The 21,446-nt window shown below is 47.8% G+C and overlaps 1 protein-coding gene across 1 annotated transcript in view; it reads right to left on the reverse strand.

Moving 5' to 3' along the window:
* Positions 1–19,123, reverse strand: part of Txndc5 (thioredoxin domain containing 5) — a 28,417-nt gene extending 9,294 nt beyond the window's left edge. The window contains exons 1-5 of the mRNA XM_021180023.2: positions 18,848–19,123; positions 13,956–14,105; positions 9,432–9,537; positions 3,379–3,475; positions 987–1,102 (exon numbers count right to left, since the gene is read on the reverse strand). Of these exons, the coding sequence (XP_021035682.1) occupies positions 987–1,102; positions 3,379–3,475; positions 9,432–9,537; positions 13,956–14,105; positions 18,848–19,068 (690 nt within the window). The 5' untranslated portion in view covers positions 19,069–19,123. The remainder of the gene's footprint in view (positions 1–986; positions 1,103–3,378; positions 3,476–9,431; positions 9,538–13,955; positions 14,106–18,847) is intronic.
* Between the last annotated feature and the right edge of the window lie 2,323 nt (positions 19,124–21,446).

Here is a 21,446-nt window from a genome sequence, read left to right on the forward strand (position 1 = left end):
CGCATTGTATTTCCACACAACGTTCAACGACTGAAATAATCAGCATTATTGATCATGTCAGTCACTGTATTATCCGTCAATGGTAGACTACGACATTGAAAGCAAAACAGGCAAAAGGATAAAATCCATACAACTCACGGTGAGAATTACAACGTGCCCAGCATCACCCCACCCCCAAGGGCCATGCTAAAGAGCAGACTCTCATCTGCCGAAACACCACCCAGCCATCCATCTTGTTTCCTTTCTGCAAAGAAGTAACTGAGGGGAGACATCTCAACCAGGGCCAGCCTGCCAGGTCTACCACCCCCCAGCTTCTGCTTCTGACCTTCATACCCAGACACGAGGCACCGATTCTGTATGCAAACAAGCCCTGCAGCACGTGGGAAAAGGAGACATTTTTCTAGAGGAATTCCATAGCGAGTGAGCGACTGGTGAGTATCACAAAGTCAATAAGATTGAAAGTAGCCAGAAGCCCAGCGGCTGCTCTAGATGGTTCCAGAAAGCCCGGGCACACAGAAGTTGTTACACATTCCTTCTGGCTTCTCTGTTTGAACAGTTGGAAGGAATTGTGGCTAGCAGTGGAAAAGAGGGTTCGCCATAAAGGGTCTGCTGTGATCCCGTGTGAGTGCAGATCCCAGGAAGGAACCTTCAGGAAAGCTATTGGCTGAGCTCCACAGATACCCAGTGAACATTCGACAAGGCTCTACCCCATATCTTTGCACAGCTCCAGGGCTGCCAATTCAGAATTGGCCATTCCTTCAGAATAAATTGGCCAAGGCCATAATTTATCTCCATCCTGTGGAAAAGCCAGCAGACTCCAAAACCGGGCTGCCATCTGTGAAGGTGAAATGAATTGTCAAGTGGCACACTAACTGGAATTAATAAATCAAGTTTGCAACTTTGCACACAGAATGAATAATGGACTACTCTGCTAATTAATCCGGCTCAAGGCGGACTGTTCCAGTTTAACACAGGCTTGGACTTACCTTGCCAATCTTGATGGTTTCAGAATGTTCAAGGCCCAGAGCCAGCTGCTCCCAGGTTGGAGCCAGAGCTTTGCAGTGACCGCACCACGGAGCGAAGAACTTGATAAAGTGGTTGCCTGTGGGGAAGGCCAAGGTGGAGAGGAACAGGAAGAAGCAATGAGTTTACACCACAGGACCAAATGCTGGACTCAAGAATACAGCTTTGTTAGAGATCTCAAGTCCTTCTGAGAAAAGGGGCTCACCACCACCTATGTTTATTTATATGGGCGTTCAAAACAATAACTCAAAACCAAATTTGTCATCTTTGAAGGGTAACAGAGAACCAACTCACGCTAAAAGAAAACTGGCTAAAAAGGAAAGAGCTGCACATTTACCATGCCTCTTCTTCTCGCCCTAACACTGCAAGTGATAAATGAAGTTAGCACCAACTAACCTGATGAGGGAGGGCCCACCCAGCGGCCATGAGTGCTGCTCCAATCACAGGCAACACGTCATCAGAGGCAGTCATAAGGCCCTCCAGCACCCCTCCAAAGCATATACGGGAAAACCCTAACAAGGTAGTATGTGGAGCTAGCAGAGATTTGACCAGCAGAGTCCAGACTGCGGAGAATTCTGCAGGTCCACAAGCCATATGTGCTCAGCAAAGAATGCAGAAAGAAATGCTGGAGAACATGTAGATCAACAGAACCTTGACACAGACACCCTCAGCCTTCGGTGAGTGATCAAATGCATTTAAGAGCCATAAAATCCAACCTAGGCCTAGGGGCAGGAGCATTAAACTGAACTATCATATATGTCAGATGAGCAGACTGAAGTCGAGTATTCACCAGCGCACACCTAAGCTATGAGGCCCCAAACCCAGGCATGGGTTCCACACAGAGGGCAAGGGTCAGGCTCTGGGTAGGGAATGGGAGAGAGGCCTGGGTGGGTATGGGTGGTACAAAACAGGCTGTGGTGTAGTCACGGAAGACTGCCTTCACTGAGCCCTGTTAATTCTTTTTGTACTTATCATTTGTTTGCCAAAAACAAACAAACAACAACAACAAAAACAAAACCAGGTTTTAAAATAAATAAATAACACTCCTGGTGAGTTAAAAAAAAAAAAAGAAAAAATATAAAGTCCTCACAACATGATTTTCTGGACACATTTTTCTATCTGGTTGATCTGCTTCTACATTAGGCTGACAGCAGCCCCAGGTCAGGAGGGGACGCACAGCAGATGTCAGGCAGTGGCCACACAGCGTGTAGCAGTGACCAGCCACACTGATGGCTGAAGCTAGGCCAATAATAACCCATTCCAGGGAAATAGTGAATCGCTTATTTGAAATGATGAGCGACTGATCTTCGGCTAACACCGTCTCTGTGCAGCCATGGGCAGTACAGACCCCGGGCAGCAAGATGGAGACTGAACTTCCAGAAGCCAAGCAGCCCTATGGGAAGTCAAGTCAGCAAGGGCAAGAAGCCATAGCTGCCTGGTGAAGAAAAAGCCTCAGCAAGCCCTGAAGCACAACCACGTGGGGGCTTCAGGGTGTGTCCTGCAAGAGACACTTGCGATGGGTGGAACTTGGCTGGCCAGCGGGAAACTGACTAGGAAACTGACTGTCTAGGATGAGGGGATTTGTGTAGAATGTAAATATTCTACACAAGCCCAAGTCAGTCTGACTTCCCAGGGGAAACACCCAGGTCCCACTGCTGGAGCAGCAGTGCTGATTATATAACTCATTCTAGTAGCAATGGAGGACACCATGATAAAGTTGTTGAGTAAGGCAGGTGGTGAGGGGGACACCAGGCTCCCAGCAGGGACACAGGCTTCTAAGTCCTTTTTCATAGTGTATGCAACCCAGTCTTCCAGGGGGTTCCTCTCTGTGGCAGCACTTGATAACAGAGCCAGCAAGGAAGCTGCATCTACTCGCTGCCCATATGTGCTTGAGCCAACTTCTGAACCCTGTCCATGTGGTAACAAGGGGAGGCTTGTGTTTTATTCGCAGTGGAGACTGTGGGCAGATATTTAGGAGACCGATTCCAAAGTCAGTATATACAGAACACCTAATCTGATTCATAGTTTTAACAGTCCTACTACACTGTTTAAACAAGTAAGAAACGTGCTTCTCTCGGCCTCCAACAAATAAACAAGTCCATGCCATTAATAAAGACTTTCTTAGCCAAGGCTGTTGTGAGTGCCTAGTGTGCTCTCAACTTTAGCAGAGGCGTAGGCCAGGCATGTCTACAAGGACGAAAAAGGAGGAAATACATCGTAAAGAGCGGGCTCATTAAGCAACAGTCCAAATGGTGCTGAAGAGACAAAGTGAGCTGTGACTAGATATTGCTATGAGTTCTCAGATAGCAAGAGGAAAAGCCAGCCCTGAGCTGTGGTCACCAGTCCCATCCTTACCTTGAGAAACATGCAGCTCAAAGTTGTTGGCTGAGAGCTCATACAACCCCTGTTTGAGCTCAGGGGCTCTGGGTGGTTCCGCTTCCGGTTCTGGTGTCTAATAGGAAGAAGAAAATCAATAAATAGTAGGTTTGTACCTGAGGATGCAATTGAGGCGTGGAGGAGGACCAGGCCTTGTTGATTAGAATCTAAAAATGTCTATCTGCCCTCCTGTCTATCTCACACCTGTGTTGAACAAGGCCAGACAGGAAGTTACCCCGCCAAGAAGAACTCTGGGTGCTTTAGCACAAGGCCCACCCTACTGGCCTGAGCCCCAGGGCAGTTGTCTCCACCCCAAATTCAACCAACCAAAGAAACCAACTGAAGTCTGTACACCCAGGAAACCATGCCCTCTTCCTGAATCTGATCTGAGATTCCCCACAGGATTCAAAGTAAATTCCCAATGAGCCTCTCTACACAGGAAGGAGCCAAGACACAAAGGTGGGTAAACAGGCAAACCTGGAGGCAAAATCACAAGGGTCCTGGTGACCCTCAGCTCCTACGCAGGGCAGGGAGAGCATGCGGAGAAGCAGCCACTAAAGACCAACAGAAAGGTCAGTCATAAGAACCCAGAACTCAACAAGCAAGAGGAACCAGGGAAAGGGACCAAGGGAGGCCCTGTGAGCTAAACCTTAAGGTAATTCCTGAGACAAGGTTTGGGACAGAAGGGCACAGCCTTGCAAAGGATCTTCTGCCAGGACAGGGGCCATCCCTTACTGACGGTGACACACCCCCAGAGCCCACGCTTGAAATCATGGATAGAACCAAGCCCTGTATCTACTTCATTTCCTGAGTATGTGTGCCCATGACAGTTGAATTTATAAGTGAAGCACAATGAGGGATTTAATAATAACTAATAAAATAGAAATCACAACAATGTACTATAATAAAAGCTATTTAAAACTTGAGTAGCTCCGGCCTTGTTCCCATCACACGCTGGAGGAGCCTCAGCCAGTCCAAGCCACTTCATCATCATAACCATGAACACCAAGGCTAAGCTCCAAGAGCCACAGCCCATGCCCAAAGCCAGAGCCGCTGACACCATGCCAGGTACCACAGGCAACAGAGGCCCAGGCAGCGTCTGCCATGAGGATCAGACGTAATCCCAAGGAAGAAATGGAGAACAGTGGAACAGTTCAATATAAGAAACAGATACGTCCTCACCAACAGAAGCATGCAGCAGATCACCACACTGGAGAACCTGGGAAGAGCCTTCACAGTGTGGGGGACAGAAAGACACTGCAGCTTGATGTTTTGAAGGAGAAATGTTACAGGAAATATGCAATTGACCACATATAACCTTAGAGATGCTGGCTGCCTTGTAGAGGTCCTCCTCATGATTCCGACAGAACTTCTGGGATACTGAGAGTGGGAAAAGGAGGCGAGATGCAGAGCTCACGACACCAGCCCTACCACAGGTGACAGTTCTCACTGTACTGCATGTGTGGAGTCCACCGAACACACAATTCCAGCAGCAGAGGCAAGTGATGGGGAAGGGTATGCTAACAATCAGGGCTCAGCAGAGCAAGGGACTCCAGTAAGACGGAACACATATGGGGTTACAGGTGACAACTCCACAAGGCCGGCCCTCTTCACCACAGAGAGCCTAGAGAGGATGACAGTGAAGAGGACAAGGAAAACTAAGGAGGTAAGATCAAGGTCGGCAGACACCTCATCACAAGTACAAGCGTATTTACTAACATGGCTGCCCGGTGAACCTACCACAAGAGGCCACAGAGACCAACACAGCTGATCTCTAGCTGAGAAGTCGTCTGTCTGCTCCCAAGGCCAAGCAGGGCAGGGCGGTGTAAAGGCTGGCTTACCAACTCTACCAACAAGAGCATAGTCATCCAACAAGCACAAACAATATAAAACGCCAGCAGTAAGACATGAACAAAGCAGCTAGAGAGATGGCTCAGCAAGCAGCTCGTGTGCATTGTTCTTGCACAGGACCAGAGTGTGGTTCCCGACACCCACTCAGACAGCTCGCAGCCACTGGGAACACCAGCTCCTCTGACCTCCAAGGCAACTGAACACATGTGCACGTACCTCCACACAAGCATATATATATACATAATGAAAAGTATACATACATACATACATACATACATACATACATACATACATGTTAAAAGAACTGAACAGAAGAACAGGGCTGAAGACCCGATAGTTGCTCTTTGCCCGTGACCACATACACTAGACCTCTCAGATCTGCCTACGCAGCATGCACATTCCAGCATAGTTACCTTTCAGGAATGACAAACATTGTTTTAAAAAGCCATTTTTTTTCCTCAATACACTTTAAAATGTTCTTAAATTGCTTCATATCTAGTCAAATTGAGATTTTTTTTTAAGAGCTTCACTTTTAATTTAAATAAAAGCTGATGTTCCAGTTTGCTTTCTGTTGTTGCAGCAAACACTATGACCCCAATCTAACTTGGGGAAGAAAGGATTTCATTGGCTTATACGTTCACATCACAGCCCGTCAGTGAGAGAAGTGTTGCAGAGGTCATGGAGGCCCACTGCCTACTGATTTCCTCAGCTTGCTTTCTTACACAACCCAGAACAACCTGCCCAGAAATGGCCCTGCCCCTCAGGGAGCTGGGCCCTCCCACATTAATGATTAATCAAAGAAATGTCCCACAGGCTGGCTCACAACCCAATTTTATGGAAACATTTTCTCAGTTAATTCATTCTTCCTGGGGAGGTGGGAATAAGGGGGCTGGTAGTGTGGGGGGGTGTGACACTCAGAGGGGGGCTTCCTCTTGAGAAGGGGAAGGTGGAATGGGGGAGAGGACTTAAATGAGGGGTGGAGGGGGTGGCGGGCAGTTGATATTGGAATGTAAAGTGAATTAATGAATGAATGAAAAAAATAAAATAAACAAACCTCTCCTCCCTGGTTAAGTGGTCAAAGTTGTGTCAGGTTTGTGTCAAGTTGACAAAGACAATCATGACTTTGTTTACATTACAGATTCAACTTCCTTAACCCTAACCACAAATATTCCAAAACCTGATCTCTTTTGCATTCCAACAGGCACCAACAATGGAGAACCCACACTGGCCTCACATCACAGGCTGAAGTCAAAAAGTAGGCACACTAAACAGATTGTACAAAGATGACCTTTGGGCTGTATGTAAACGGCACATATAACAAAACTATGAGACATCAGTGAATTTCATGTCTAGACGTGGGGTCCACCCCACACCATCTTATTACATAGATGCGAACATTTCAAAATACAATCCCCTGACATCCACACCCAGCCCATGCACATGGATACAAATTAACCACGTGTAATTAAAAAAGAATAATAAAAAGAATAACCTATCCGTCTATTTTGCCCTCTGACTCCAGGAGCAGAACAAGGACATCCTAGAAAAAGGCCTCTTTAGTGCAAAGTTTATTTTTAAAGGTTTTTTTTTTTTGGGGGGGGGAGACTATTATCTCTTATCTAAAGCATTTCACGCTTGCCTCACACCTACCCCTCCAGAAAAAGAACATTTTCACAGAGTAAACATTTCTGCTTCAACGAGAAACCCCACCTGGCCCTGCAGCTTTCCAGCAAGACAGAGATGCAAATTTACTGGGAAGCTTGTGGCTTCCTCCAGTTACCTAAAATGAACGCATTCCCCAGGCAACTGTTAACACTATGAACACAGTGCTGGATGTTTTGGATGTGAGCACGGTAGCACTAGAGGAGGAGCAGAGCTTCTGATGAGCTGGGCCATCCAGAGTAAAGAACAAGATTCCACACCTTTCAAGATGGCACTGAGCGCTAGGATCACATGACGCCATAGACCCGCCCCTTCCACTCAGTACGCAGCTCCAACACAATAAAGTAGCCTCAAGTAACCGTCTCATACTCATATTGTGCAACTCAGTTCCAGGTGTACTCAGAACTCCCGGTGCTCTTGACGGTCACCAGAGATGTGAAAGGAGGGAATGCTGGCTTCTAGTCCAGCCCCAGCCACCCACACGGCAGCATAAACCATCAAAGTCTACTCGGTCTTAAACCAACCATCCACGCACAGAAGGATGAGTAATGGAATCGTCTATGGTGAGCGTTACGACTTAAGACACAATGAAGATTTCCATATCGGCTTAGGAAGTTAGGCTCTGACGGTGATCTGATGGCGCCTGCACACAGAATGATGCAGGAAGACACTGGAGCACTTGGGTCAAGGTTTCCATTATTAGTCCAGCTGGGTAAGGCCTGGAAAACTGAGGACCAAGAAGCAAAGAAAAGAGCTACACTAAGGACAGCCAGTGGGAGCAAGCCCGAGGGAGCTATGGGACCTGGGGAATCAGGAGAAAGCGCTGGCTCAAATGGGAGATTCTGGGGTGGGCCTCATCCTGACTCCAGGCAGTAGAAGCCAGCCACTGGTACAAACACATGGCTGCTCACTGCAGCTCATGAGACGGTGACATAGTGTCTATGCTACAAAGCAGAAAGTACATGTCTGTGAGAATAGGCCCTGAAATATTTACAGATGACACTCCCTGAGATGTACGCATGAGCGATGGAGGGGAAGGGGAGACAGGCTGGCAAGACAGTGAAAATGGGACCTTTCTATGTGTTTGAGTATTTGTAATACTAAGAAACTTTTCAAGTTATCGTCGGTCAGTTCTAAGAAAGGTGCTTAAATAGACTGGGAGAAGCTCTCACAGCCTGGCACTTCTGCATCCCCTGAATGGAGTAGAGAAAACTGAAATCAAAGTCAAGCCACAAGCAATTGGACAGGACAGGACACTGCTGTTTGCAAGTATGACCACCATTGGTGGTCTGCTCAACAAAAGGACAGCTGCTCTTACATTCAGTATAATGGAAGGCGTGAAAGCAGATAACTGCTGTAGATGGTCTCCATGACAAAGCCATCTGAAACAGCCTCCAAGGAATGTGAGCTGCCTTGCCTGCTCCAGCTGCCACCTAAATAACTCAGAATGGAGTGGAAACCTAAAATCATTTGTAGTGGTTTGTATATGCTTGGCCCAGGAAGTGACACTACTAGAGGGTATGGTCCTATTGGAGGAGGTATGGCCTTGCTGGAGTGGGTGTGTCACTGTGGGCGTGAACTTTAAGACCCTCACACTCTAGCTGCCTGGAAGCCAGTATTCTGCTGGCAGCCTTCAGATGAAGATGCAGAACTCTCAGCTCCTCCTGCACCATCCCTGCCTGGATGCTGCCATGGCCCTGTCTTGATGATACTGGATTGAACCTCTGAACCTATTAGCCAGCCCCAATTAAATGTTGTCCTCATAAGAGTTGCCTTGGTCATGGTGTCTGTTCATAGCAGTAAATTAACTAAGACACCATTCATATAAAAAATTACTAGAACCCTAAGGAAATTGTGGTAAACCACTTAAAGAAAAAAGTAGATAAATGAAAGGTAGTTACTGAGCTACAAAAGGAGAAATTGCAAACAGGAGCAGGGATGGAAGCATGGTGGCACATACCTGTAATCCCAGCTGTGGGGAGGCAAGGGGCGGGGGGCAGGGGTGGGGGTGGAGGATCCTGAGTTCAAGGTCAGCCTGGGCTACACAGTGAAAAACACATTAAACAAGAAGAGAAACCTGAGGACTGTAGATATGGAACTAAAGAATATTAGGAAGAATTTGTATGTGGTTCTTCCCCAAGAAAACCAAGACCAGGTCTTCGCAAGACCAATATGATAGAGTGCCTGTTCCAAACAGCCAGTCTGAAAGTCTGCGGTTGTCCTGGCAACAGGAGTGTACCCAACAGAAGAGGCCAACGTAGAAATGCCATCATTTACTTCTTCTAAGGATGATTCCTGTTTACTCTTGTACTCAGGAGAGCCTGCTTGTGTGTGTGTGTGGGGGGGGGGGGGGCGCTATGCTGTGTCCTTGAGCTCCTGTGCGCAAATTTGAACTCTTTGGCCAACCAGAAAGGGCACAAGCAGAGAAGGTCTATTTGCAACTTCAAAAGAATTGAAACTTCAGCATTTCACCTCTTCAGGCCTCTGGGCAGTAAAGGGAGGGAGGAGGGGACACTCACGGCTGGTTCCTCGTTCAGTGTCTGCAGCATCCAGTTTTCCAGTGTTTCAAAGTCTCTAGGACCCTGGTACTTCACTGCTTCTTGTCCGGGCTTAAAAAACTTCAGGCTGAAAGAAGAGCAAGGGATTAGAAAGAGCAGAAGTTGGAAAGTTTAAAAGCTGCCCTGGGTAGCGAGCAAACGGGAATGGAGCGACCAGGGGCTGCCACTCAAGCAAAACTCCAACGAGGAAACAAAAACCATGCTGCAGGAGACAGCTCAGGCGCACGTGCAGGCGCATTCGCGTGTGCATGATCCTAAACTTTCACACATTTTTGAAGTTACTCAAGGAAAATACAACAAGGTAAAAAACCAGTGCTTCTCCTAGGCTTCTCCTTCCTGGCCTCGGGCTCCTGGTCTCCCTTGTAGCTCCTCCTGCCTGTGGGTCTCTCTTAGGCCTGCAGCAGACAAAACACTGTTTTACAGTAGGTAGGCCACCATGGCAGATGGATACCCAGTCACCGATGGATCCCAATCATCAGGGCATGCCGCTGCTGCAGTCCGTCTATGCTCCTCCCTCCATCCCTCCATCCACTGCAGGTCCCTACTCTCTGTTTGCATCCCCAGAGAGGAAGAGCCTCTTCTAGTCACTGGCCTCCGAGGAATCCAGAGAGAAGAGGGAACATTCCTATGATAGTGAGTGAAAGACATCATGGGGGATGAATATCACACACCCTGGTCTTGGATCACTCCGCTCATAGCATGCCTTAGAAGAGAACTTTACCAAAGATGCTAAGACTATGCCAAAAAAATGTGGTTCCTGTCAGAAGGCACCCTCCAACCCCTCCCTGACGTGAATTGGATTTTGTGAGTTGATAACAATGTTCAGCAATAGATGTTTAGGTTCAGATGTGCATAACTGAGATGGGGGGGGGGGGGGAGAGGAGCCATAGGCAGTGTGGTCTGCAATGATAGCCATGACTGGCTTGGCAGCCCATAAAGCACGGTCAGCCATCTATTCCCTAGAGTTATGGAGACTAAACTCCAAATTCACAGTGTAATATAGCCAATGTCTGAGGTGGCTTTCTGGATCCCCGGTGGCACCCTCTCCCTGTGTCCTCATGTGGCCCCCTGAATAATGTCCACCTCCTAATACGAACAAACTGGTATGTGTCAGCATGTTTTCTAGAACACAAACATTCAGCCCATTCACAAACAGGTAAGTTCCCCTTAAACGGAGGCTTTAAAACAGAAGAAGCCGGGGGCTGGAGAGATGACTCAGTGGTTAAGAGCACGGACTGCTCTTCCAGAGGGCCTGAGTTCAAATCCTAGCAACCACATGGTGGTTCACAACCACCTGTAATGGGATCTGATGCCCTCTCTAGTGTGTCTGAAGACAGCTACAGTGTACTCATATACATAAAGCAAATAAATAATTAAAAAAAAAAAAAAAAAAAACAGAAGAAGCCTTAAAATGAAGTTCCCTGGCTATGCAAGGAAACCAGACTAGATGGTAGAGTATTCCAAAGACTGAGGCAGGCGGATAGCTAACCCGTGGCAAGACTAGAATACACGGTTCAACCCTGTCTGGAGAAGACCTGTGAACGCTGCTCAGTACTAGACTGCTTGCTTAGCACACACAAGACACTAGGCTCCATCTCCAAAATCAGAAAAGAAAGGAAATTAACAGCGCACTGGCTAGAGTCGGCAGTTACAAGGGCAGAGTGGCCTTCTGGAGAACATGTGAGCATGCCCAGCTTCCTCGGGAGCTCAATGACCCTCAACTGGCAGCAGGGTTATATCCTCACAAACCACCCTAAGTTACAACCACTGTGAGGAGAAAGCAATCACTTACCAAACATCCTACCCAGCCTAAACCTTGCTCAGGACACATAGTCGGCCTTGGGCGTGTAAAACTACCTGACACTACAACAGTGTCCAATGCCTCCTGTACCTTACTGCACAGCGAGCAGAATGGCTGTATAGGGCTGCTTCCGCCCTATCAGGAAGGTGAAGGATCTCAAGCCAATCTATCATTAAGTCTGGGACCATCTAGACAAGGCAGGGTTAACAGCTTTAGAATTAGGCACTACACTGCGCTCCAATGAAGAACATAGAAAAGCTAGGCATGGAGGCACACACTCATAATCCCAGCCCTTTGGGGGCTGAGGCAGGTGAACCTTAAACAGAAAGTTTAAAATTAGAAGTTCCTGGGAATCTTGGCAACATAGTGAGAACCTGTTTGAAAAAAAAAATACCACTAACAAAGTCTAAGCAAGCTAAAGTATGCTGCATAATTAAAAGGTTTTGCACATACACACACACACACACACAGAGCATTGGGCCTCCCTCCCTCTGGCAGCTCTGACAAGGAAAGTTGGGGTCATGGTGACATAGAAGCAGCGTATTATATTTCTCTACCTTCCTCTCCTTCTAAGTGCCTCCCCACACCAAAGTGCAGGAAACAGATGGAGTCTCAAAATACCAGAAAGAACCAGTGCTTTGGTTGTTGTGTTCTTTGCTAAAGTTAAAATATAAGATCTTGCCAGTTTGTCTGTTTGTTTGTTGTAGGGGTTGTCTTTCCCACTCCCCTCACCCCAATTTAGTACACAAATCTCTTGTTGGATAACAAGTCTTTCCAACCTGCTTAAGTGTGAGATTCTTCCTAAGTAAGCTGAGAGGGCCCAGGGAGAGCTGGCGAGCAGTAACGACCCTCCCATTAGCCTGCAGCCTCCACTTTCTTTCTCAATTGACAGAGGTAAAGGAGTTAACAGGCAGAGTGAAGGCTACTGGCCTCAAGTTCAGCCCCCAATTTCTCTATTACAAACTTTTCACAGACACATGTGTCTCTTCCTGGGAAAGCTACAGAGAGAGGAAAAAAAATCCCCACTTGGGTGATACTCTGCAAAGCCTGTGACAAAGTGTACCATAACTGATGTGTTAGAGGTTTGATTGTGACCTCCAAAAACAAAGCAATTAAAAGCCTAACCCAAGCTGCAGATGAGGCCTCGCTCAGAACCAGGCCTTCACAGAGGTCAATGTGACTCATGTCGTCACAAGAAAGGGACATTTGAACACACATAAACATACACATGGTCTAAGGATGTAATGAGGTAATGTGGCTAATACAGTTTGGATCTGAAGTCTCTCAGGGCCCACTCGGCCAAGGCTTATTCACTAGTGCAGGGCCCCTGGAAGGTGATGGAACTTTTAAGAAGTGGGCCTAAGAGATCTCAAGTCACGGTGGGGGTGTACTCTTAAAGACGATACTGAGACCCGGGCTCCCCTCCCCTCCCTTCTCTCTCTGCTGCTCAACTAACAATAAGTGCTCTATCACACCATGGCCAAAGCCACCCTTCTGCAAGCCCAACAGCAACTGGGACAACTGACCATGGCCTGAACCCTTCAAACTGTCAATCAAGTAAGCCTTTCCTCTTTTGAGAGGGAGGAGATTGACACAAAGTTTCACTCTGGTTCAGGTTGGCCAGGAACTTACTATGTAACTTTCCTCTAAGTATCTTGAGTATTTTGCAACAGTAACAGAAAATCGAGACACCAGCAAACCAGGAGAAGCCAGAACGAAGCACAAAAAGATTTCCAAAACCAGTTTCGGAAGGAACTTGGCCTTCACAGCACCTTCACCGTCCAGAACTGTAGGGAAATCACTTTCTGTGGTTTTCAACTTTAGCCCTGTGTAAATTATCCAGTCTGCAATGCAAATACAGCAACAGAACAGGACTGAGATATCCTCTTAGGAAGCCAGTTTGTCAGCTTTCTGAGATCATCAGCTTAGAAAAAGAAACAGTGTATTTTGACTCCCTGTTTTGGACAAATGGGACCATGAGATACTTGAATTTGTTGCCTTTGGTCTACACAGCAAGGTAGAACCTAACAGACCCCTCTCCTCACAGTAGACCTGACACAAACCAACCAACCAGGGTCAAGATCACAATATCTCCTTCAAGGACACAGTTTCAGTGAACTGCCACCCACTTGGTCCCACCTCCTAAAGGTTTTATAAGCTCCGCTTAAAGAAGATCACAGCACCGCTGGGTTTTGGGGGGGACTCATCCAGACTGAAGCAGACAGTCATAATTTGTGTCATAAAGCCATGTACATGCCTGCTGCACTCTAGTTTGTCACGCTCCTTCCCAACAGACTTTATGTTAATTGAACAAAAGAAAAACTTCAGCAGTGATAAGCATTCAAAGCAGAAAGTCAAACCAAAAGTGCTAACAAAGTCTGAGCCAGCTGTGTGGCGCGTCACCTGTGGCTGGACCTCAGGCAGCCAGACCCCACTACTGCCTTGCAAATGCTCACTTTCTCAGCAACAGGAAAAGCCAACAAGAATTAGTTAAGGCTTTCCCCATGCAAAGTTCAAAAGATGTCTACAACCAACAGTGTTCAATACAGTCTTGTTTTAATAGCAGGGCCCACCTGCTTACATTCAGCACCTGGAATCTAAGAAGGAAGTTACCAGAAGCGGAGCTTGGACATGCCTTGGCCATAGACCCACACACGGAGAAAGCCCAGCCCTTCCTTACTCACGTGGGGTATCCTCGAACTCCCTGGGCAGAGCACACGTCGGAATCGGCCGTGCAGTCCACTTTGGCCACGTAGACCTTGGCATCCTCCATGCTGTTGTACTTGTCTCCCAGGTCATTCCAAGTTGGCTGCAGCCGCTGGCAGTGTCCACACCTACAAGGAAGCCAGGAGAAGGGCACACTGAGCCTCCGTTCCCAGGGTGTCCAAATGTACTACTTCAGTCTTCCCCACTGAGCAAGCAAATCCCCACCCTTTCTTCTCTCTGCAGCAGACAGATACCTCACAACGACACTGTTCTCTACATTAATCTAAATCAGGAGGCTACTGGCCCTAGTATTCTTTTTTGACCTCTACGCCAGACCCTGCCTCCTAGACTTTTAGTTTACCTCTGAGTAAACGTGTGGTATTTCTGTTTCCTGGAACGTATAGCTTGTTGTGCCCCTGGAGCTCAAGGTATGCAGTCATCCTACTGAAACCTGCCCTAAATTCTATCAGGCTGATTTCTAAGTTTCCTTCAGATCTAGTTTGGCATCACTTCCTCCAAGACAACTTCCTTGGCTCTCAGGAGACTTGGAATCCATTCTCGTTTCCTCCTCCTTTTCTGGTCATCTCCCCTGCTCGCCCAACCAGCTTTATGCTCTGTTGTAACTGTTTATTTATAAGGAAAGGCCTCCTCCACTATATAACCAAACATGTGCAAATACAAAGCAATTTCAAGAATTATCAGCTCTGCACCTTGTCTCATCAAAAGCCTTAAAATATGTACATTTAAATTTTGTATTTATTTAGACAGGTCTTGGTTATCCAAGGCTGGCTTTGAGCTATCTATGTAGCTGAGGATAACCTTGGACTTCTGACTTTCTTACCTTCACCTTCTAAGTGCTGGGATTTTAAGAATGCAGAATGCTGGAGATCAAACCAGGGCTTTATGCATGCTCGGCAAACACTGTACCATGGGAGCTACACCCCCAGTGCTCCAAACTATCTATCATTACAGAAGAGTTGGTGGTAACCTGAACATCTGCAGTTGGTAGGGTCAAACGTCTCGTGTTGACTATGTGAGTTTAAATACAAACACTTTAAAGTGTTTGTCTATGACTATCATTTGTATATAATTTATCATTTAAAACAATACTAGCAAGACTGTGGCTTCTTGCCTCTCTTCACACTACACTATAGCATCTCTCTTGTCACGGGATCTAAAGGACAGGGCTGGCCACCATCTTGCATGTATATCACATGTATGCTGTAGCACATTGGAGTTCTAAATGAGTGCAAACCACACAGCATTATGGCACAGAGCTGTTTTTTCTTTCTTTCTTTATCTAACAAACAAAGTGTTTGTGTTATAACTAATTGCTCCAATGGCTTTTAAAAGAATCCTTTTTCGAAAACAAAACAGAACAAAACAAAACTCACTCACAAGAGTGAAAGGCACTGGCAATTGTGAGCTCCCTCTCAAATACATTCTCAACAAAATCTTTAAGCTTCTTTTTTTTTTTTTTACCTGACTTCCAAAGCAGGCATCTGAAGGTGGCATTGGAAAGTCAGCATAAAGCTAATGTCTCTTCCTGGCGGGGCTTCCCTGGGCAACTAAGACAAGTCCCTGCTTTATAAAGGCCTAAATAAAATAGGACTAAAGACGGCCAGTAATTAAGGACATGTGTTACTCTTTCAGAGAACCCAGCACCCACATCAGGCAGGTCCCCATGCCTGTAGCTCTGGTTCTATGGAATATGACACCATCTTCTGACCTCCTCAACACACGTGGCACCCAAACCCACACAGATGTACACATGTGCATACATAAAAATAAACTATATAAACACATAAAAGCCCAAATATAGCATCACCCCCTTTTCTGAAGGCTTGTCAGTTATACATTCCATGCAAGTGCCAAGAAAGGAAGCACTGTCCGGTCCAAACACTTGCGCACACTAAGCACTTTGGCACTTGAAGCAGAGGAATGGGGTACCACACAGGGAAACTGTATTTGAGGATTTAACTTCTGTGAACTCAGCAAAATGAGTTCAGCAAGGTCGTGGGTGGGGAAAGAGCAGATAGCAAGGAAGAATGGAGGCCCAACGGCTCTGTAAGTGTGTACACAATGGGGCCTGTGGACTTTATGCTCCCCAGTTGGCCCATGTTCCTGTTTGCTCCTCGTGACATCTGGTGCCTAATCAAAGAAAGCAGATTGGTTCTAATGCTGGTATGGAACCCAGCTATGAGATGTTGCTGGAAGACAGATGAGTGGCTACCCTAATGGATTTATTTTCTTTCTTTCTTCCTTTCTTTCTTTCTTCTTTCTTTTCCTTTTTTAAAAAACTGGATATTTTATTTATTTATATTTCAAATGTTATCCCCTTTCTTGATTCCCCCCGCCCCAGAAGCCCCCATCCCATCCCTCCTCCTCTTGCTTCTATGAGGGTGCACTCCCACCCACCCACGCATTCCCCTACACAGGGGCATTGAGCCTTTCCAGGACCAAGGACCTCTTCTCCCACTGATGCCCGACAAGGCCATCCTCTGCTACATATACGGCTGGAGCCATGGGTCCCTCCATGTGTACTCCTTGGTTGGTGGTTTAGACCTTGGGAGCTCTGGTTGGTTGATATTGTTCTTCCTATGGGGTTGCAAACCCCTTCAGCTCCTAAGGGTTGTTCTGATGTTAGCGGAATTTGATCAGATATGCTCAGTTTAGAGTTGTAGACATCCTCTATACTCTTGAAAGGGTTCTTATGAAAACAATACAAGATTTAAAAAGAAGATAAAGGTTTAGTTCCCTCTAACCGGAGTTAATCTGACTACTTGGGGTCATCACCACACAGGCACGCCTCTCCCCACCCAGGAGGACTAAAGAGTCCACTGCTTCTCTCTAACTGGCATTTCTGGTTTGGAGCCCTTGTGGATACAGCGCCACAGAGACAACCGGCTGTATTCAGATGTGGCCTGGAGCCAAGTGACAGAACAAAGGCACCTAACCTTACCCTTGACCTCACTGTCCCTAGGTTCAGTGTGACCAGATGCTGGCACCAGATCAACAGCAGGATAATCCTGCAGCCACAAAGCTTAGAAGGAATACACAGACAGGTCAATGTTGTCACTACACAGTGTCCTTGCCCCAGCATCACACATGGACAGCTAACATCCCAGGCACTCACAGTGAGAAAGAAGTGGGGAGGGGACCCAGCATAGTCTACCTTGAGTACCATGTTGTTCTTAAAATTTTGAAATCTTAGCACTCTGTAGGCTGAGACCAACAAAGTCATGAGTTCAAGGTCAGCTTGGCTACACAGGGAGATCCTGCCTCAACTTCCCCTTATAAAACATCAAAAACCCAGCCTTCAAAGGCCATGGTGGGCTCCTACATCTCTCTAATATTTTTAGCAGAGTAGCAAGAAGCAAACAATTGAAGGCTTATCCTGGAGAGCAGCCTCGACCTAAACGTCTGTAATCCATAGAGTAAAAAAAAAAAAAAAAAAAAAGAATCTGTGGTGTATACCCCAACTGGACAAGACTAGCTGGTTATTCATTGGATATATTCTAAACTTAAAACTCCATCAGCACTGCAGAGAACCTAACCCTGCCTGCATGTCAACTTTTCTCATAAAACTAAAAACCCTTAGATTTATTCCACCGAAATCAACTCCAATTAAGTCCTGTGGTGTACTTAAGTGGAATCACTACTTTGGGACGACTTGTGCACAGAGTAACTATTAATGCCGACTGACTGTGGCAGGCAGACTCCCAGTCTTTTTTTTTTCTTTCAATGGTAGGTCTACAGACTCAAGGGGCTGTTCTTGGGAATGTAAAACAGTGTATCCCATTCCTGCATTCTTAACTGATAATGGCTGTGAGCCAAAACGATCCCCTCCCCCACAAAGTTAATTTAACACTACAGGAATTGAAATGCAGTAATAGCCCGCTCTAGGGTTATGGGCAAAGTTTCTCCCACTTTAGAAAAATACAATCAATGACTACATTGGATTCCACAGGCACATTTTTCTTAACTGCTTAACCCCCTGTCCTTAATGAGTCCCTACTGAGCTAGAGGAAGAGTACTTTGCTCAGCAATAAACACAGCCAGCACATCCCACATCTCAAGAGCCTGTGCTCTAAATACCGCTTTCTGCTGTGGACCGGAGAACTTCTTTCTCTGAGCATCTAGGCCCCAGTAGCAAAGCACTGCTATGTCTAGACTAATTCTTGGGGTACAGTTCTTCTGAGAAAGTAGTGGGGTGCACCAGGAAGCCCCAACCGAAGAATGGAAGCCTGAAGGTATGACTTTTAGGAAGAACAGTTCGACCTCACACTTTCCAAATGACCGGGCCCCAAATGAGAACAGGAGGTGAAAGAGTTAAAGACCTTGAGAATACAGCTCACATCCACTCCAGCGTGCAGCGGAGACTCCAAAACTGGCACTACGCTGGACTCCGGGGGCCGGGGAAGTCTCAGTTCCCGACCTAGCTATCTTTTCCTACCCTCGACACACAGAGTGGGCAATCACATCTTGAGGGGGCCTTAGATTTTCAATCTAACCCAATATTGATGGGCCAGCAGGAAGAACCCTTCAGGATAGGGCACGTGGACGCCGGGCTCCCGCCGCGTCCGGCCAGCACAGGAAGTTTGGGGAGCTGGGCAGGGGACAGAAGCGGAGGATGCCTGGACTCCAGCAGTGTGGCAAGGCGGAGAGGCTTTTCCGGGTCTCCCCTCGGGGCCCGCCCTTCCTAGCTCCCAGGCCGGCGGCTAGCGCCACGTCAGCGGCGAGGCCCGAGCGCGGCCCACGCCCCCGGCGCAGCCTGCGCGGCCTCGCGCCCTCTCCCCGGGGCCCGGCTCCGGATCCCTGGTCCCCGGTCCCAGATCGGGCCCCGCCGGCCTGCTGGAGCTGCAGTTACCAGGGCGCGAAGAACATGACGAAGTGCGCGGCGCTCTGGATCCCGTGCGTGAACATGTCGGCCGTATACAGGTGCTTGGCGTGCGGGTCCTGCTCGACCCCGCTGTCCGCTTCCACCTCCTGGGCCCGGGCGCCTTTGCGCGCTCCGAGCAGCAGCAGGAGCGTGGCCAGGGCCGGCAGCCCGGCCAGCGGCTGGAGGAGGCGTCCTGGGCGCGGGGGCATCGCGGCGGGGCTGGCGAGCTCTCGCTCGGGCCGCGGGTCCCCTCCGCGGCGCCGCCTCCCGCCCCGGCTCCTCCCACGACCGCAGAGCCACACCTCAATCACGCCCCCGCTCGCAGAGCCACGCCCCCTGTCCCGTCGGCTCACCTAGGCAACTTGCTGTCTTCTGCTGAAAGCCACCAGGAAGAGGTCGCTCAGGTCCTGGGGTCCTTGTGCAGCACCTCCAGCGATATCTCAGTCCGGTTCCCTTCCATCCCGCGGAGCTCATTCTCCTTCCCAAGCTCCTCATCAGCCTTTCCCTGCTAGGGACGAAGAGTCCAAGCTGCCAAGCTATGGAACAGTGGCAGCTTCTGTTGATATCTAATCAGACACCAAGAGACCCGAGAGTTCAGGACCAAGCTGAGCTGCTGTCAGCAGAAAGGAGGAAATCAAACAAACGTGTGTGGGGTTTGCGCTTGCACAAGTCAGATTCTTAGCCAAAGCTCAACTGTGATTTGAGGGCCTGGCCTCAGGGGGTGTGATGAAACCTCTTCACAAGAGCACCTCCTCTGTTATCCTGCCCTGCCTTCACTTTGAAAAGGAAAGGCAGTCAAAGTGGCCCTTCCTTCGGGCCCTGGCTAGTGCCCTGTGTGCCCTAACTCACCCTGGATAGGAAAATGAATGGCAACAGCTGTTTTGGGTGAGAGCTAACGCCTGGGCTGAGGCGCGTTGACCCACACCAACGCTCGAACTTTAAGGCAGGTGGCAATCTAAGCTCCCTGCCCTGCCTTGAGAACCTGGAGCTAAATTAGGGAGAATGAAACACTAGACACTTGAGAGAGGTCCCAGAGCTGTGCTCTGTACCGATGAAAAGGAAACTGGCATCATAAGATGTATATATGGTGATCTTTTATTGGGAAAAAGAAACGGGCGTAGTAAGAAGTGTATATGGCCGTCTTGTATCGGACTTCTGAGCAACACTTCTGAAAATCACCTGATCTTTATTAGCCTCAGCCTCCCTAAACCAAAAGCCTGGGTTAGCAACGGCTGGGGGCGGGAGGGGGGGTGGAAAGGGAGGGGCGGGGAAACTCACATCATCTATAACTATTCTCATGTTAGGTTCATCCACCTGTAAATGTTTAACCATGGTTTCCCAAACACCAAACTGCAGCATCTCTTGCTGCCCCCTCTCTTCCTTTGTGCCCTCACATTCTGAGTAAGCACAGTTCAGCCAAACACTTCTTTGGGCTTTCCTAACCTGAACAGACCTAAACTTGCCCATTGCAGGAAAGTTCTATGAGCATCCTTTGCCCACGTGATTTTGACTATGCCAATTTTTTGCTCAAACTTGAACTAGCACACCAACTCTGCCCAGTAGCCTTGGCATATAGACTAAAATAGAAATCCCTGACGCTGTCCTTGAAGGCCTCCTGTGATGTGCTCCACCATGCCTCGTGTCCTGTGAGGCTTGCTGGTGACCAGAAATCCTAGGACTCTTGCCATGTGATCTGTACTGTCAAGGTCAAAGCTTTATGCTCCTCAATACTTCTCTCACTTCATTGCTAAGACATTGCAACAGGAGATACTATGTTTATAATATCAACTCCTTTTTCACCTGCCCAAAGCTGTGTGGTTCCAGATCCCTTTGGGGGGTCAAATATCAGCTATTAACATTATGACTTGTAACAGTAGCAAAATCCTAGATTTGAAGTAGCAATGAATAGTTTTATGGTTGGGGTCACCACAACATGAGGCCCTGCCTTAGAGCGTCACAGCATTAGGAAGGTTGAGAACCACTCGCACAGACCATAGCTCTTGGAGCCCTCTCAAACGCTGGCTGTTGGTTGATGTTTCACTCTTGCGTCTCTTGCAGTTGAGACGGAAAGCACATGCCACCCTTTACCAATGTGTTCCCTTCTATCCACAGACCTTCAGCTCCCGACATATTGGATCTACTGAGTGTCGCACCATCATCTGCCCTTGCAGTTTTTGCCATCCTCCCAGGACACTCTCCTATTTCACTGAAGACTGTGGTGCCTTCCAGATGACAGAATTCCCAACAACCCTTTCCTGTCATCATCCCTGGTGACTTTGGTGATTTTGACATTTCTATCAGTAACCCCTTTATACAAGGGAATCTAGAATGTTTACTGTCTCTAATATCTGGATAAAGGTGCTAGGGTTTGGGTCTTGAATGTTCCCTCTGTGGGTCCATGTGTTGGAGACCTATCTCCAGAGTGGTGCTAGTGGAAGGGGATAGAACTTTTAGATGCAGGGTGGGAGGTTTTAAGATCATTGAAGGTGTGTCTTCAGAGGAGATCTCGGGAGCCCTACCACTCATTCCCTGCCTCCTAAGGTGAGGAGATATATTCCCACGCCGGGGAGCTGTCTAAAGCACTGAG

Source organism: Mus caroli, chromosome 13, assembly GCF_900094665.2.
Source record: "Mus caroli chromosome 13, CAROLI_EIJ_v1.1, whole genome shotgun sequence".
Taxonomy (NCBI): Eukaryota; Metazoa; Chordata; class Mammalia; order Rodentia; family Muridae; genus Mus; species Mus caroli.